This window comes from Sander lucioperca, chromosome 2 (assembly GCF_008315115.2).
Source record: "Sander lucioperca isolate FBNREF2018 chromosome 2, SLUC_FBN_1.2, whole genome shotgun sequence".
Taxonomy (NCBI): domain Eukaryota; kingdom Metazoa; phylum Chordata; class Actinopteri; order Perciformes; family Percidae; genus Sander; species Sander lucioperca.
The window spans coordinates 44817402-44836597 of NC_050174.1; the positions used below are offsets into that span (position 1 = coordinate 44817402).

General features: G+C 41.5%; 1 protein-coding gene across 3 annotated transcripts in view; it reads left to right on the forward strand.

Moving 5' to 3' along the window:
* Positions 1–19196, forward strand: part of ehmt1a (euchromatic histone-lysine N-methyltransferase 1a) — a 42194-nt gene that overhangs the window by 18560 nt on the left and 4438 nt on the right. For all 3 annotated transcript variants that reach the window (XM_035998534.1, XM_031300897.2, XM_031300896.1), the window contains 10 exons: positions 203–325; positions 4666–4767; positions 4882–4986; positions 5705–5859; positions 8565–8732; positions 10009–10153; positions 11581–11658; positions 15762–15877; positions 18871–18957; positions 19064–19142. In XM_035998534.1, the coding sequence (XP_035854427.1) occupies positions 203–325; positions 4666–4767; positions 4882–4986; positions 5705–5859; positions 8565–8732; positions 10009–10153; positions 11581–11658; positions 15762–15877; positions 18871–18957; positions 19064–19142 (1158 nt within the window). The remainder of the gene's footprint in view (positions 1–202; positions 326–4665; positions 4768–4881; positions 4987–5704; positions 5860–8564; positions 8733–10008; positions 10154–11580; positions 11659–15761; positions 15878–18870; positions 18958–19063; positions 19143–19196) is intronic.

The following is a 19196-nucleotide window of genomic DNA, read 5'->3' on the forward strand; positions in this document are numbered from 1 at the left end:
TCACAGCGTTCTTGTTTAAAACTGGACCAATGTCAAAGATTGTTGTTCCCATCAGTCACTTTAACATAAAAACATAGGGGAAAAGGGTCCAGGTAGAAAAGAAACAAAGTTACCCTTTAACTGTCGTACCGTAAAATCCTGTTGGTTAATGTCAGTATCTTAATTAGCGACGTTGGGATGCTGTGTGTGCTCACTCACATAGGCTGGAGCCAACCTGGAAATGTTTGATGAGGAGCAGAGAACACCACTGATGGCGGCCTGTGAAAACAACCACCTGGACACAGTGAAGTACATGCTGAGAGCCGGAGCAGCTGTCAGTCACAAGGTGGGTCAGCAGCACACACTCAGTCTGTTGGATCATCTCAGTCAGGGTCAACTGATGTGTGCTCATGTCAAATTCTGCTTCTACATTCATCATTTAGTCCAATCTCACTCTACCAACTGCTGCCACTGCTCAGACCCTTTGTACTAATATTTTAAAATCACATTTAATAGGTGCCGTTTTTCTTATGCCACACCTGTAAGATAGCTGATTTACAGTGGCATCAGATGGAAAGTCTAAAAATTGAGTTTGGAATGATTGTTGACTTAATCTTGTGAAAAACGGAGGCCAAAACAAAAGTGTTTCTTTAAAAAAATAATGGAGCACAAAAAAGCACAAATCACACAACCACAACATCCACAGTTCGATTCCAGTCAGGAACTTTTATAGAATATCAGACACCTCTTTCTCTCTACCCATGTTGCCGGTTTCTCTACACTGTTGACTTTCAGTGCCAAAAAAAAGTAAAGTAACAGTATAGTAACCAAATGAGGCAGAGAAATAAAAATCATCAAACCACTTAAGCCAGTGCAGCAACAACATTCACAGGCTAGTTGGCAAAAGTGGGCTTTGATTTGTTTGCTAAATGTTAACAAAAGGGACCTCTGAAACCAATTTGCCCCCCCTCTTGTAGGAAGAAACTGCTGATAAACTTGATAACATTTGGTTATGTGTAGAGACATGCTGCATTAGATTTTTAGCTTAAACCATATGGTGAGCAAACAAACTCAGTATATCGGTTCAAATTGATAATTGTTGCTATTCAGACTTTACGACTTCTTGTTATACCAATTTGGTCACACTGCAAGACCAGACAGTAGTTGGCAAAAACAAGACAAAAAGGGAAATAGCACCATCAGTTATTGGACATACTGTGGATATGTGGATGTGCACCTTTTGTGAATGTGTGAGCAGTGTGTGAAATCTCAAAAACATGGTATTCATCACGCTGAAATGAGCAATTTACGCCAAATTTGTCCAGTTAAGAAGGCTTGGTAAATCTGTAAATCAAAAACTTGGAACACGCATACGAACACAGTAAGAGAGGTTTAGGACAACATTAGGGGTGTGCATTGGCACTGCCCTCACAATTCGATTCGATTACGATTCACCAGGTAACGATTCGATTCAATTTGATTCTACGATGCATTGCGATGCATCACAATTCTACTGCACACAAGGCAAATTTTTCATCAGTCCAATACAAGCAGTCAGATATTGAACAACAGATTTTATTGACTGCTATGTGTGTATTATCACTCTCCTGTATCTTTGACATAAATGTCATAAAATAAAATAAAATTGAATGGTACAGGGTATTGGATATGGCATTTTCAAACCTGAAAAAGAAAACATAAATCACTGCTTTCAGTGCTTTGAATGAGAAATGTTTCTCTTCTCTCTGCTTTAGAACCATTTGAAATTAAATAGAGCAATAACAGCCAACTTTTTCCAGCAGTGACCATAAGTGTTTTTTTACACACAATAAAATAGCAGCTCTAAGACAGGGCACTTCCTGAACTCCTGTGCAAATATTAATCAGTAATCACAGTCACACTATTGTAACAACAACCACCCAGGCACCCAGCAATAAAAATATTCAGTGCAACACACAGTAACCACTTATTACTGTGAAACTTTTTTCAAGTAGTAAAGTCAAGTGCAACTATTCTCAACAAAACAGCAGCTTTAAGATGATGACAATTATATACCTGATCCTACCAATCACATCAGCTGCATACAACAAAATATCAAGATGTGAAATACATTGTAATGTAAACCAAAAATAAAGTGTGTAGGCTTAGCCTACTACCAAATTTGTGCAAACAACTTCTTCCGTCTGAGTTCAACATCACCATCATTGCGACTGAAGTCCAGGCGTCACTTGTAATGGCTACACGACTGGCTTTACACATTGATTCCATTACCTTTGCTTTGGTTTCTTTGTACAATGCGGGAAGCGCAGAATCAGTGAAGGTATCTCTTGTCGGTAGCTTATACCGGGACTCAATTTTTTAAGCATGTGGCGAAACCCCGCATTTTCTACCACAGAATAGGGTCGTAGATCCTTCGCTATGAAACATGCCACCGATCGTGTGATCCTCTTTGCTCTCTCGGAGTTGTGTGGCAACGTTGACACTAGCGACTCGTCAATTCTTGGCTGGGACTTTTTGTGTTGTTGTTGTTGTTGAAGCCAACTCAGGATGCCAACGATCAACATGGTTCGTGAAGTTAGTTGTATTGCCAACGTGCTTGATTTTAGTGTGGCAGGTTTTACACACCGCGTAAGTCTTGTCTAGTTTCCCATTAACTTCGTAGAATCCGAAATGTGCCCAGATGTCCGCTTTACAAGCTTTGGGTGCGTTTTTATGGGTGCGTTAATTACCCGTGTATCGCGGTCATCTCCCTCCGCCTCAGCCATCTTGATTGTTGTTGTTATGCCCCCTGAAGTAATTGAAATTTCACAACTTTATTGTCCACTCAAGGCCAGAAAATAAACAGTGACATAATCGATTATGGCACTTTGCTGCATCAATGCTGAATCGTGCATGCCCCGCATTGCGATGCATCGCCGAATCGATTATTGTTGACACCACTAGACAACATCACAAAAATGTTCTTGCATGAGTCCCAGTGAGCTAAAAGAGACACAAATGGTAATTAGAGTTGAGAGGAAGTGCAGAGTGTAGGAGCAACACCGTTAACATGTTATAGAGCCAATGTTTATATACAGGGGTTAAAGTGGGATTTGGCAGGTGGGAGAACCCTAACATACGGTGCACAGCACTTGTATGAAAAGAAAATGTGTCACTTTTAAAGTTGGTTTGTCTGTTACTGTGGAGCAATGTAGCATTTAAAAGGCTATTTGCTTGTCTGGTGCAGTTAAGCCTGTCACGATAGTCGATAAATCAATTAATCGCACAATATAAAAAATGAGTTCGATAATTTCCATTTGCATGCTTGTTTGTTTTCCTTGTCTCTCCCTCTCTCTCTCTCTCTACCAAAGAGACTGGATGACCACTCAGTTCCTTAGCGTAACGAGGAGTGAACCCTCTTGTCAGTCGCATGGTCTTTGTGTGGGGAGGCAGGACTCCTGGCGGTGAGAGAGAGACAGAGAAGAGAAAACAGTAGTTGAAAGTTGGAGCAGGGTTTCCCACAGCACTTTGCAGTTAAGGCGCCGTCTATGAGCGATATCCGCCGTGTTACACGGCGTCCTGTTTTCTCCCTTTCATTCCAAACCACACAGTTGACAACCTGCAGGTGGAGGCGGTGGAGACAGGCTCGGACATACACGCCGCGGTGGACTATGTCTTGCAAGCGGTTTCAGGAAAATTACGTGTGTGTGTGTGTGTGTGTGTGCTACTCGCCATGTAGCAGATAGCCACATATATATAGATAGATATGATTTATTAATTACATATTATTTAAATTTAATATTTAGTGTTTAATAAATAATTGTTACATGTAGTACAGAGTCTGTAGTCTATCGCACAAACACTCGGTGAATGCTGCAAACATTTGACAGCCAGTATGAATTGCCTGGGAGAACATACGTGTCACAAACGGCAATTCCACAACTGTACAACACCGTGAAAGACGACATACTGAAGGAGATCAAAGACATATTGTGGATATTTAAAATGTCTTCCAGTTCCAGTGTTAAATATTCTTTAGAAATAAAAGTGTATTGATCTTTGAAAAGGTGTACCTGCATTATTATGCCATTATCATTATATTAGAAGAAAATGGTCTCAGAACGACAATATTATCGTTTATCGCAATAATTTCTGGGACAATTTATCGTCCAGCAAAATTTGTCGCGACAGGCCTAGGTGCACTGCTCCCTCTCACAGTGGTGCGCTGCTGCAGAATGCAGAATACAGGGGAAACAAAGACTGGAACGGATATTTGGCCTTATTTCTGGCTTTCAAAAAAATAATGTTTGCCTGGTGGGAAACACTGAAACTGCCAACCAGATTAGTTTACTTATTAATTGAAGGTGCACAAACACAGTTCTGGATCGTTCCGGCCCACTTTAACCCCTGTTCATATAACAAAATTGATTACAACACTTTACTCTTTCACATAAGCTGACCGTCTCTCTGAAACAACATTTTATTAACCTTGCCATCTCTAAGCCTAAACTAGGCTCTAGGGTGGGAGATGAACATATCTGAACTGCTGGACACATTTCTCTTCATTATTTCTGCTCCAGTGTCCTGTTTTCACCAACAAGTTTAATGTCATAGAATCCAGAAGCCAATGAAATGCCCTTTTCTTTGGCCTAAACAACAGTGGCAGTAGCACAGTGTTGTTCAATGTGAATCATGTTGTCATCCCAGGATATCATGGGCTTCACCTGTTTGCATCTGGCAGCTAAACTGGGACATTATGATATAGTCCATCATCTGCTCTCCAAGGCATCCAAATACATCAACTGTCAGGTAAAACACACACGCTACCTCATTTACTAACTGCTGCTGACAGCTAATGTGTAAATAAAAAGTAATATGACAGCATAAATCTTTGCACGAGTTTTACAGCCTGCGTCTGTGCAGGATAACGGGGGGTGGACTCCCATCACCTGGGCCATTGAGTACAAGCACAAGGAGCTTGTCCACCTGCTGCTGGCCAGAGGGGCCGATGTTAACATCAGAGACAAGGTCAGTGCACACAGTACGCTGTTCACTTTTACAACTGTACCACACACACACACACACACACACACACACACACACACACACACACACACACACACACACATACATGCCATAACACTCTGTTTTCACACTTCCTACAGCATTGCAGCTCATCGAGTGTTATCTTGTGGGATGCATAATAGTTTTTACCTCTAAACTGAGGGAAGTGTAAGTACAGTAGACTGGGGAACCATAGGGAAATTGGATTCTGTGTCACCCTGAGCAAGGAAAAAAGTAGACTTCACTTATTTATGTCATAATTAACATAAAATGTATTTCTAATTGGGACAGATCGTTAAAATAGGGCCCTTAATGTTTCATTCACACACTCTTGTCACAGATTGAAAAGTTTTAGAAAAGTCAACTTTTGACCCGGTGATGACCTGAGATGACGTGTCAGTTAAAAACACATCAAAACCATGTCAACCTCATGGTGGCGCTAGAGGAAAAGTCAGGGGATCACTAAAGTAATTTGTATTCCTCCTCTGGGCACCATGAATGCCTGCACCAAATTGAATGGCAATCCATCAACTAATTGTTGAGATGTTTCAGCCCGGACCAAAGTTACCATAGCTGATAAAAGAGGTTTTGAATAAGAATATGAAAATGTTCTTGCACAAGACCCAACAGGTCCAAAGAATGTTATTTATACAGAACAATTCTGTATTTGCTCCTTGTTCAGGAAGAGAATGTCTGCCTGCACTGGGCGGCACTTTCGGGCTGTGATGACATTGCCCAGGCTCTGCTGGAGGCCAGATGTGACCTCAACGCTGTCAACGTTCACAGTGACTCAGCGCTTCATGTTGCTGCCAGAGAGAACCACCTGGAGTGCGTGATGTGAGTATGTAGCAGAGTTCATCTGGCTAACATAGACCTTTATCAAATTCAGATCAGCGCTGCGGAGGAGGGTCAGACTGCACACACTCAAAGAAGAGGGGCACATTTGAAAAACGAGTAAAAATGCATTATCCTCAAATTTAAAGCTCTGCTTATAGGCAATCATTTCTTCAACCCATATTTTGCTGAAATGTTTTTGTTTTGTTTTCAATTGCAGTGGTGCCTAGGACAACCTCAGAGCTGTAGAAATGAGAACGTAAGCTCTCAGCTCATTTAGAAGCTGCAGCCCAGGGGTTGGTTTGTCATTTCTACAGATGTCAGTGAAGTTGTTCTATGTACAATTCAACATTTAAATAAGGTCTGGGTTTAAAATGATCATTTAATTTAATTATTTTGCAAGTCATTGTTGCATGCAGTGAATGCAAAATAACTCCTATTTTCCATCACGTGCGTCTGTGCTGCGTTCCGGAGGAGCCGCGGCCCGCGCGATCAATCACGGCCATTCAAGTCAATGCTTGATATTCCAACACCCGTGTCACGGCGCGTCCCAGAAGCGTGTGTGAAGCCGCTCTCCGCTCCGCTAAAGATACACGCCAGGTCTATTTTCACGCAAGCTGCAGGGCGTTCAAATAACCGGGCAGGAAGTGAAACAGCGAGAGCATCCAGTCATTTTACCAAAACACACCCCCCAATATCGTACACTTCTCCTCTACAACACATAGACATAGACAGCGAGCGATTCATCTTGGAGGTTGAATAACATAATAAGACATCACAGATCCTATTTATAAGGACAATGCCAGAAGGCATGGAGTTTAATTGCAGGAGTGCCTGGAGTGGAAGGTAGATACTAGCTTAATAAACGTGATTGTTCAAATATGCGAGTCGTGCAGGCAAGACGCTCCGCTTATGAGACGACCCTGTGTGGTATGGCGCGTGGCGGAGGACGGAACAAAACCGCGGCGCAGCCAGAACGCTGCACCGACGTGCCAAGTGGAATATCCGGGTAACAGTTGAATTGCTTTAGAAAAAACCTAAACATACATAACCCTATTTATGCTCTCAATGGCAGATATCATTTTTGAGTTAAATTATGTTTTAGGAAACACTAAAACACTACTCTCACAGTATTTATAACCGACGATTGTAGTGGTCCACCGACATGGGTTTGTCAATGGCGAATTTTTAGAGAGCAGGGCAACCAATGGCCATATATTATGCCAATGTCATTGTTGGCTTCGCTTAGCTCTCTTAGCTTTTTTAGTTAACGAAATAAACTCTCAAATTCTCAAGAAAATAAATATTCTTACACCTAAACAGAGAAATACAACGGAATTCAAGTTTGTCTCTTTCACAAACCAAGATTGAGGAATGAATTACCTTGTTAACCCATCATATAACCCTTCATTCGGGGACAGAAAAGAAATAAAACTTACAACTTCCAACAATATCGGAAAATAAATCTTTAATTCAATGAGTGAGATGTGAAAAAATGCTGGTCCACTTGCCGTTTAAAAAACATAAACAGTGGCTCGTTGGTGGCTCTCACGCCTTCTTCAGAGGCAGATCCTTACATTTGCAAAATACGATGATACAATGCGCCCAAAAATAGCCCTGCTGGTCTTGGTTGTCCTTTCCAGTTTATTTTCGGGATCCTGAAGAAGGTTCAGGTTCCAACATCTGGTGGGAAAAGTGAAACCAGAAGAGTGGGGGCTGTTAAAGCAGAACATTATTGCCTATGGTTTTTAATGATATGATGAAGAATCTACATATTATTCTTGGAATGCACGAGTGTCAACGAACTTTGCTCAGGTGTCCACATAAGAATAGTACATGAACTGGATTACATACATCCATAACATTTATACTCACAATACATCAAAAGAACAGCAAATACATAAATCAATACATCATCAAGGGTACAACAAACATAAACTTACATACATAACATTCATACTCAACTAAGTATATTACTTACTTACTTACTCCTCTTCATCCCCTATGGGACATAAGGCTTCATTGAGCACTCTCCATTGCATTCGGTACCTGGCAGCATGTTGGGCCTCTCTCCACGACAGGTTCATCTGTTCCAGCTCTTGTGTCACAGTTCTGCGCCAGGTGGTTTTGGGCCTCCCAGGTTTTCTTTTGGCAGGTGGTGTCTACCTTAAGGCGACTTTTGTGATGCGGTCCTGCTCCATCCTCAACACATGTCCTAGCCATCTCAGGCGTCTGTGCGTAATCTCCTTGGTGATGCTCCGGCTTCCCGTTTTCTTGTACAGTTCATTGTTTGAGATATTATTAGGCCAAAAGATCTGGCATATTTGTCGGAGGCATCCGTTATGGAGCACTTCCATTCTCTTCGTCTTCGTCTGTTTTGACAACTCGCCAGCTCTCTGAACCGTACAGCAGAACAGACTTTACATTGCAGTTATATAGGAGCATCTTCGTTTTAAGGCTGTATTGTTTTGATCTCCAGATGGGACGGAGTTGGGAGAAGGTAAGAAAGTATATTAGCTCCTGGCAAATTGAGTCCAGAAATATCTGCAGGATATTGGTTTTAGCTTCAAAGCTCCCGTATTGGCCAATCCCTTGATGCACCAGTTTATTGTGATTTAAGATTACTGTGTTCTCTTTGTTATTTTACACATTACACAACAACCGGTTCTAACCTAGTCACTTCTAACTTAAACATCCTCCATCTGCAGGTTGTTTCTGTCTCGTGGAGCTGACGTCAACCAGAAGAACAAGGAGGGAGAGACGGCTCTGGACTGCTGCGTCTACGGCTCCAAGGTGTGGACGGCCCTCAACACCAACAAGAAGCTGACTGACGCCAGGAGAGGCAGGGACTGTCATGGAGAAAAAGTGCTCAGCAGGTAGACAGCAATACTGTGTGTGTGTGTGTGTGTGTGTGTGTGTGTGTGTGTGTGTGTGTGTGTTTTGGTTGGATTCTATAATAATATGAATGCTTTTTTTCCAATATTATACGTAAAGAACTGTTATTTGTAATACATATTGCTGCTGTCTGCAGCTCTCATCTGTGTTTGGGTGATTTTTATTTGCGTTGTTCCTCTGTGAGTTGAGACATTTATAACCATCTTGAGACACATTGGTAAAACAAAAATGGAATGTGATCAAGCTAAAAAAATATATTATTATTATACTGTACTGTATTGTATACTGTATAGTGTGGAAAAGATGTATTCTACACAGGGAGTGTCAGAGTTTGAGGAGTTATTTAGGGGATAACATAGAATCATAAAAGATCCAAACCACCCGGGAACAGCTTTTTCTCCATTTTCTGATGTCAGGAAGAAGGTACTAGATACAAAAGGGCCAGCACTGAAAGGCTCAGGAAGAGCTTCTACCATCTAGGATCTCAAATGCTTAAGACTGCCCCCCCCCATCATACACATATATTTATTGTTATTAATGTTTTTAATGCATAAATTGAAGGAACTGACAGATAACATTTCACTGAAAGTGTATTTGTATATGACCAACGTGACAAATAATAAGTTGATTGATTAATACCGCACACACACAACAGTTGCAGTCAGGGTGTGTCTAGCTTAGCTTAGCATAAAGACTAGAATCAGGGATAACCAGCTATCCAATTTTTTTTTTTAAATACTAACTACTCAAAAACACCTCTAAAGCTCAGTAATCTTCTCAGAATATTTTGAGAATTCAATAAAGAGATGTTAAAAACGAAACACAAACTGGCATTTTACATTTCTATTTCTGTACATGACCCGATACTTGTATAGTGAGCATTAGTGGTGTTGGTAGGTGTATTATTTACTTTGGACAGAGCCAGGCTAGCTGTTTACCCCTTCCTCAAGTTTTTATGCTATGCTAGGCTAAGCGCATCCTGTCTCCAGCTCTGTACTTCACACATATACATGAGGTTGATATTGATCTGAGTCTGAATTCTGTTTTTTGACAATGGAAGTGTTTATAATGCATTTTATTCTTAATTTCCTTGTCATTTCTTCTAGAACTGGTGCTTAAATTGATGAAGTCTTATCAGTTTTTCACATCATGTTTTCATATTGTGATGTTCTCTTGATACAGATCTACAAGCATATATTTTTCATTTTACCATACATATTTTGATCACATTTTAAAAACTATTTGACCTTCTCTTAGGGACATTTCTCGGGGGTACGAGGCAGTTCCTATTACCTGTGTTAATGGTGTTGACAGCGAGCCGAGCCCTGACAACTTTAAATACATACCTGACAGCTGTGTCACCTCCCCACTGAACATAGACAAGGACATCACTCATTTACAGGTGAGACTTAAGCTTTCTATAAATGGTAAATCCTATAAATTCTACATACAGGGTTTCTGCTGGGTTTTTAAAAGTCTAAAAAAGTGTATAATTTCAAAATCAAAATTTTAGGCCTTAAAGTCTTAAATTCGCTGAAGTATTGTGTTCTAGGTCTTAAATTATTTTTAAACAGGTCTTAATTTTCCAACGTCCATTTAACGCTACCTCTAATGCTCTGTTTATGCTCTGTTTATTCTGTGGTTCTTCTTTCTCTCGCTCGTCCAAATATAATTTGCTGTATATTTACAGATTATCATTTCTCTATGTCGCCTTCATTCAATTTTAATAAGTTTATTTACTTTGCAAGTACTTTTGTGACCCTGCATTTCATTTTATGTTGTGATATAGGTCTTAAATTATTTCATAAAGGCCTTTAAAAGTCTTAAATTTGACTTGTTGAAACTTGCAGAAACCCTGTACATATATCACAATGCTCTAGTGTGGTGATATTCTATATTTTTTGTGTTGTCAACAAATCACATTTGCAGACCCAAGCCGATAATGAATGAGAGCTCCTTTGTTATTAGAAACACATCAATGAGCCAAACTGTTGCACTGGGTGACGTGTTCGTTCATTTCTATGAACACACACACACACACACACACACACTGTAGTTTATTTTGACTCAATCCCACACACACCATCTTGCTGCCAGAAAGACTCACCATCCTCACTAGAGCACCAAATGTGGATTAATCCGCTGCTAAAAAATAGTCCCCAACAACTATTTCCTCCTGCTTGAGTAATGTTTGCTAAAACCTACAGTGACCATCTGCTTTAGGAAATAACTGACCCTTTAAAAAAGGTGTTTTATGACTTTTTTAAGATTTATGTCTTCACTAGGAACCAATGAGTTGCAGTTCTACACACAGGGTAAGAAAGTATTTAGAGACGAACTAAGACATTGATGGTTTTGGTCTTTTCATGGTATTTGTTGACAGGGAGAAAAATATAGAATATCACCAGCATTATCCTTTAACCTGGTGATGCTGCAACCTTTACGTGACACATTCATAGTAGTTAGTACTAGTTAGCACTTACAGCACCGATAGTATTCGGTGCTGTAAGTGTTACGAAGTGTTACCAGGTCTCACCTACTGAGATTGCCTTTGACTGAGTTGGGGGACTTAATGAAACCATCAAGCAGAAGGAACTGCTGTTTACACAATATCCAATATCAATGTTTCATTATCCTGTCCAAACGAAAAGAGAAAAACACTCCACAGTTTTTTGTAAACTGCTCCAAACAGACTTGCTGTTTTTTTTGTTTTTTTCACCGAGGCTGTCATGTCATGAACAATAGTAAAAGTATTAAAAGTAGTAAAAGCAATGTAAGATAAAAGCTCCAAAATGTCAAGACTAATAGCTCACTGATTGTGTCATTCAGCACTGTAGCTGTACAGACGACTGCTCATCCAGTACCTGCATGTGTGGTCAGCTCAGTCTGCGATGTTGGTATGACAGTGTAAGTTAACACGCACACGCACACACACACACACACACACACACACACACATTCAGCTAACACATTCCGTGATGTTATTTTTTTTACATTTTACATTACATTACATGTCATTTAGCTGACGCTTTTATCCAAAGCGACTTCAAACTGTGTATTATTGTTTTATCCGAGGTGCAGTTGGAAGAGATGTGTTTTTAGCCTTCGTCTGAAGATGCATAGGCTTTCGGCCGTCCTGATGTCAATAGGGAGCTCATTCCACTATTTAGGAGCCGGGACAGCAAACAGTCGGGTTTTTGTAGAGCGATTAGCTGTCCCTTGCTGTGAGGGTGCAGAAAGCAGGTTGGCTGATGCAGAGCGGAGTGGGTGGGTTGGGGTATAGGGTTTGACCATGCCCTGGATGTAAGCTGGGGCTCATCTGTTCGTGGCCCTGTATGCAAGTACTAGTGTCTTGAAGCGGATGCGGGCAGCAATTGGTAACCAGTGAAGAGAGCGGAGGAGCGGCGTAGTGTGAGAAAACTTGGGGAGGTTGAAGACAAGTCGAGCTGCTGCGTTCTGAATGATCTGCAGGGGCCAGATGGCACATGCAGGCAGGCCAGCCAGGAGGGAGTTGCAGTAGTTTAGACGTGAGATGACTAGAGCCTGAACCAGAACTTGAGCCGCCTTCTGCGTTAGAAGGGGACATATCCTTCTGATGTTATGCAGGTTTCTAGCAATCTGGGTGGGGACTACCACAGAGTTGTCAATTGTTATAGTCAGGTCCTGGGTAGGAGAGCCCTTCCCTGGAAGAAAAAGGAGCTCAGTCTTGTAAAGGTTGAGTTTCAGATGGTGTGTGGACATCCAAGAAGAAATGTCAGTCAGACAGGCCGAGATACGTGCTGCTACTTGCGTTTCAGACTCCGGAAAGTTGTGTGTCATCTGCATAGCTGTGATAAGAAAAGCCGTGCGAGTGAATGACAGACCCTGAGAGAGTTGGTGTACAGAGAAAAGAGGAGGGGACCAAGGACTGATCCCTGAGGAACCCCAGTTTTGAGTGGGCAAGGTTCTGAGATAGATCCTCTCCAAGTTACCCGGTAGGTTCGGTCTGCCAGGTAAGATGTGAGCAAAGAGAGCACAGAGCCTGAGACACTCAGATCCTGGAGTGTCGAAATGAGGATCTGGTGGTTCACTGTGTCAAAGGCAGCAGAAAGGTCCAGAAGGATGACGACAGAAGAGAGAGAGGTTGCTCTAGCAATGTGAAGCTGCCAGTGTTTCCCATACATAGGTTCTACTTGGGCGCCCCGCCCAGGTAGATAAAATCCGAATTACATTTTCTTCCAATCAACGGTGTATTTTTTACAGCGCACAAAGACCAGCGGCCTCCAGCCCCTCCCCCCCGTGAAGGGTCAACGCTGCACTTCAGGCAGAGGCTATTGTTAGTACTAGTAGCATGCTGCTGGTGGTAACCGGAGCTGACCAGAGTTAACCGCTAATGGAGCTAATCGTTGCTAACTGAGTCTTCAGTTCTCCATGCCTGTATCCATTAACCGTATTTATGGACTCGAGCCCGAATAAAACCCTTAATTTTATTAAATTGGCTGAACAAGTTTTAAACTACAACTCAGAGTTGTTAGAATGACAGAAATCTGCTCAGATGAGATCTTAATGAGTGCAACGTGTATAGTACGAAACAGCATGTTTAGGATCACCAAACAACAGCGGGATGTAATAATCTGCAGCTGCCGAGCTAACGTCGGAAAAACAACACAGACAATTTTGACCATATGGCCTTAGCAATAAACAAGCCGTTCTTTAATGTCACCAACTGTTGTTTTGGACCCTTTTTTTTTTCTTTTCTTTTTTTACTTTCTTAAAAAGTATCGGTTCAGGCACCGTTAATTATGTATGCGATTAATTTAGATTAATTAATCACAGAGTATGTAATTAATTAGATTACATTTTTTAATCGATTGACAGCCCTACTATTTATTGTAAGTAATATCGCGATATCCAGCAACGTTATGGCATATCGCATATTTTCCTCATATCGTGCAGCACTAATATTTACCCTGAAATTGTGTCTGATGCAGAATAGTGAATAATTGTATCTGTATCATCGTTAAGTCTAATTTGTTTAATATGTAAATAGTTATCTATCTATAAATTGCAGGAACGTCTGTCTGTGTGTTATTCGCATATCTCTCGAACCGTTAGTGTGATGTATTTCAAACTTGACAGGTGTCTTGCTACGGTCACGAGTAAGTGCAGTGCCAAATTTGACGTTGTTTGGATAAGAAATGCAAAAGACGTTGGCTTTTGCTGCTCTAGCCGCTGGCCACTCCCCCTCTCACACTGCACACTGACTGAGCAGAGCACAGGACCAGACACAGAGAGGGTCGAAGAAAGCAGCAGAGCTTTGGCAGCTAAAATGTGAAATACACCTCAGACCCACAAAAATGTGCAACTTTGGACTGTCTTTGACTTTGAATAAACAAACGACAATTCCCGAATTTAAGGACGTTTCAGAATCCCACACATGCAAAGCACAACCAGCTACAGACAACGCTTTACAACAGCGGGGGGTCGGGGTGTTACAAGCCTTTGACTCTTTTCCTGTTATTGTATTAAATTGCTGTGAGCTGGCAGAACATAACGTAATCTTGGAGATTATTTCTTCACAGCGCCGTGCAATGTGAGAAAATCTCAGAGCTGAACCGGGCAGACACAGCAGTTTTCATCAGACTCACCCTGGGTCGGGTTAGTTAAGTCTACTGCTAACTTACAACACTAATAACATTACATAGTCGCCAAAATACCCCCGCAAATGAAATCCCCTACTTCATTGTTAACCATCAAGCCACTAAACCTGTATGGAAATGAGCAGCTCTGCTGAAATGTTAAATTCGTTAACGATCATACAACACGAGACAACACCGTCTCTCTCTCTCTCTCTCTCTCTCTCTCTCTCTCTCTCTCTCTCTCTCTCTCTCTCTCTCTCTCTCTCTCTCTCTCTCTCTCTCTCTCTCTCTCTCTCTCTCTCTCTCTCTCTCTCTCTCTCTGCACGCACACACAAACTGTCCGGTTCTGGTGGTTGATGAACGCAGATATGTGCTGATTAGCTCTCATAACGGACCAGGTGGGTAGCGCACTGCCATGAGTCCATGACGCTAATGTCTCATTACTCCACTTTTTCATTGTGATATTTTGTGATTACATTCTGAATCTGCCCCGTTCTCTGTCAGGTAAATACAGTAGTAGGTAGGCCTACAATGTCTTCCTCTGATGTAGACGTAGCCTACACTGTCAGTCAGTAGTAGGCTATACAGTGGAGTAAGTGGTTTGGGGTCCTTCTGTAAGTAATTTTTGGTACAATTTGGTTTTGAAGAATTCTTCAAGCAGCAATCGCCCATTCCAAACAGGCACATTTTCAACGGGCGCTGTACTACAGTTCTTTCTAAATTATCGGTTAATGTAATGTAGTCATTGTTTTAAAAAAAAATGTTCATAAACCTTCATTTGACTAGTTTATTACTGAACCCAGCCATCACACGCTGCGCCGTCACATCCATCCTGCGCCACCCACCACCACAAGTAAATTCTCAACCTGTGGGAAACACTGGCTGCTCAGTGACAGCAAGGAGGGCAGTTTCTGTTCAGTGGCCAGCCTTGAAGCCAGACTTGTAGGGATCAAGAAGGTTGTTCTGGTGGAGATAAGTAGAAAGTTGATTATAAATGGCACGCTCAAGAGTTTTGGATAGAAATGGAAGAAGGGAGACGGGTCTGTAGTTATTTACCTCAGACGAGTCAAGTGTTGGTTTTTTGAGTAGTGGGGTCACTCTTGCCTCTTTGAGGGCGTCGGGGAAACAGCCAGTTGACAAGGATATGTTTAACAATACAATAACTTGTTCAGTGTCCATTTAATCATATTATATTCCTTTGAATGAATGAATGGTTTATTTTGGTTGCATTATAATAAACAAAGCATGACAATTCGGTTTTTTTTTCGAAATATATTTCTAGCTAGGATTTAAAAAATCAAAAGCTGAAAGCAACCGATAACTTGTCTAAACGGTCTAGTTGTGTTTTATCCCTGATAGCAGTTTGTAACATGTCCCTTGGTGCGATTGTAGGAGGGTCGACTACCACTTGACTTCTGTCAGAGGGAGCCCCCCGTGCTGTTTGAGTGTAACCACGCCTGCTCCTGCTGGAGGACCTGCAGGAACCGAGTGGTCCAGAACGGACTGAGGTGACTATTCCACTCATTGTACCTTTCTTCCCTTGCAAATACTCCTGCATTTCCTGCAGTAAAAGCCCCTCTGGTTTCCTGGGGGAAACATTTTTATATGAAGCAGCAGCAGAGGTGCATAGTTTGCACTTGCAATGACTTAAATCAGCAAATATAGCTCCAATGTGGCTGCAGGGTAATAGAATAACACCCAAACATCGATAGTTTTAAGTTATACAGGAGCTGCTTAACAAACTCCTGGTAAATCAGGGGTAGGTGCTTGTGTTAAATTTGTTACCCTCATAGTTTTTTAATAGTCCCTTGGTAGCAATAGAGGCAGGGATGTTTACTGTAATGTTACACTCTCACCACCTCAAATCGGACTGACAAAGTCTGATCGCCGGTTACATGATTGGCCACCGCAGCGTGACGTTGGGTTGTGTTTCTCTAAAAGTTGAATCTGTTTTAACTGTACGCCGCATGCTGCTGCAGTTTTCTTTGTCTCCAGGCTAAACCTGCTCCCCCATTTCAGTAAATGGGAGGACTGCCGTTTTTGCCGGATCGGCCAATCCACTCTGAATGCGGCCTAACAGCTGACTGTTTCCTGCAACAAGTTCCAGCACAAAGCACAGTCCCGCCGTCTTTTTTTTTTTTCTAGCTGCTTTGAAGAACCGCGTGCAATTGGAAATATTGAGATCATAAAAAAATTCGGACAGAAAACAGTAATAGTGAAATATGAAGTCTACGTGTGCTACATTGAAATCCCTGCAACACTTAAAGGGTAACTACCGTTTTTTTCAACCTGGACCCTATTTTCCCGATGTTTTTGTGTCTAAGTGACTGATGGGAACAGCAATCTGACATTGGTCCAGTATTAGGGCGAAACAAGCTACAATTTAAGTTAATAGGGCAATTGTGCAGCTATTTACCTTCACAAAAGTGCTTGTTTTGCCGCTGACAGGCTCAGATTAATACTCTAAGGAGGTCGACCTTTCTCTTAAAGAGTAAGATCCTTTTTTTAAAACATAAAAACATCCGCAAAATTGCGTTCCCTAAAGCCACCAGACTCCATGTAAATAAACATATAAAATAATAAAATACAATAAAATACACTTCATTCAAAGTCGACAGAATCAAAATAAAACTATGAAAAGCCATTCTGGGTCGTCTAGTTTTGGTTGAAATAAACATAATTACCGATTTACGTGGGAAAATATGTTGGCTCTATACACGCTAAAAGCATTTGTTTTTTAAATGGAGTCTGGTGGGTTTAGCGCTAGCAACCTCAGAGCTGTTTCTGGTTCAACAGAAAGGTCTTAAAAAGACCTATTTCTGCAGGGATCCTTTCCATAATGTTGTCAGACACACAATAATCTCAGCCTTTCAGTGGCAAAAAAAAGTAAACAAATTGACAATGCACATTTGCCCCATAGGGTTACATTGCAGCCCGGTTTGTGGCTGCCGGTTACAGCGTTCACGATTAATACTAGACCATTTTCATAGATTGTTGTTCCTATCAGTCACTTATGCACAACAACATAGGAAAATAGGGTTCTGGTTGTTAGTAAGTTATATAACTGTAAGTTATATTACAGTTACCATCCCTGCCTCCTCAAAAAATTATGAGGGGGGGAAAAGGAAACACAAGCACTTACCCCTGATTGTCCAGGAGTTTGAGTAACTTATCTTAATCGCTGCCCCCGAGGCCCCAGGCCATAAGGATTAGGCCTCAGGTTCTCTTCACATCACTCAGCGCACAATTACATGCACTCAAGGAACATGAAACCAGGTTACCCTTGTAATCGGAGAATGCATTCACATGCACTGTAGTAACCTGGTTACTGTAAGTCTGTTTACATGCAGCAGGTCAGTAACCACATTGTTTTGGTGGAAAATGTGTACGTTCAAAAGTTGTTTTAGTCGTGCATAGAGATGGTCCGATACCATTTTTTGCTTCCCGATACCGATTCCGATACCTTAACTTGCGTATCGGCCGATACCGAGTATTGATCCGATACCAGTGTGTCATATATTTTATTATGTTTTAACAGCTGTATACTACTATCCCTGTGTGGATGTGATATGATTTCTATCTTTGTTGTCAGTCTGGCTCAGGTTAAACTCTTTGTGAAACATGAACAAACACAAACAATGAATGCCACAGAACTTTCTTTTTTTTTATCCAGTTTGACAGTCAGTTATAACGGAAAAATAACATAAACTACTTAACGTAGATTTTATTTAGGGCTTTATTACGTGGTATCGGATCGGTGCATAAACTCCAGTTCTTCCCGATACCAGCATTTTAGGCAGTATCGGAACATCTCTAGTCGTGCAACAGAAAACTCAGATTGGACAGATAGTCTAGCTAGCTGTCTGGATTTACCCTGCAGAGATCTGAGGAGCAGTTAACCATAGTCCTCAAATCCACCGGAGTTTGAAATTCCAACACAAGAAAACGGAAGGTATATCCGGCCAAAAAGGACTTCGGCGGAATTTCTGGCGGCACCGGAGCAATCCTGGAAGTGGATATAAACTAGCTGTATACATGCCCAAGAAATCTTAATCATAATTAGTCCTGCTTTATTACCTAATCTTGTGCCCTTAAATAGACTTATGAAGACTTTATTTTAGTTGATTTTATGACACGATGCTTATTCCTACAAAGGTGGTGTCCTCAAAGTCATTGACACACCAAAAACCTTGTGCCTGGTAGTTCTCCAGTACTGTTACCAGTATGAGTACTGGTTGGTACTTGATGGGAACATAGAGGTGACAGTGAACAGTACATACAAACTACATGGCTGGCAGGCGGTGGTTTTATATCAGGCCAGTGTAAAAATGACTGATTTCCTCTTCCAGGAAAATGATTAGCTCTTTAAGTTGTTTTTCTCTTGTGAACCTGTGTTTTCTTGGACACAATCAGTGTAATTTCTTGTCATAGTGTTCCTCTGAAGTGTGCTGCTGCTGTCAGCTGCTGCATGAGATAACTGCCTTGTTGTTGTTTGTTTCAGAGCCCGGCTGCAGCTCTTCAGGACACAGAAGATGGGCTGGGGAGTGAGGACCATGCAGGATATTCCTCAGGGAACGTTCATTTGCGAGTGAGGACAGGCTCTCAGAAGAGAAATGAGGGAATTCTGTGTTTTACAGCACGAACTATTGAACAGAAGCTGCGCTCTGAGCTCTTTCCCCCTAATGCTTCCACAGGTATGTCGGGGAGATCGTCACTGATGCAGAGGCTGATAAAAGGGAGAATGACTCTTTCCTCTTCACCCTCGACAATAAGGTAATTGAATTTGTTAACATGATTTTTCAAAGCTGCACTAGGTATTGTGCATGT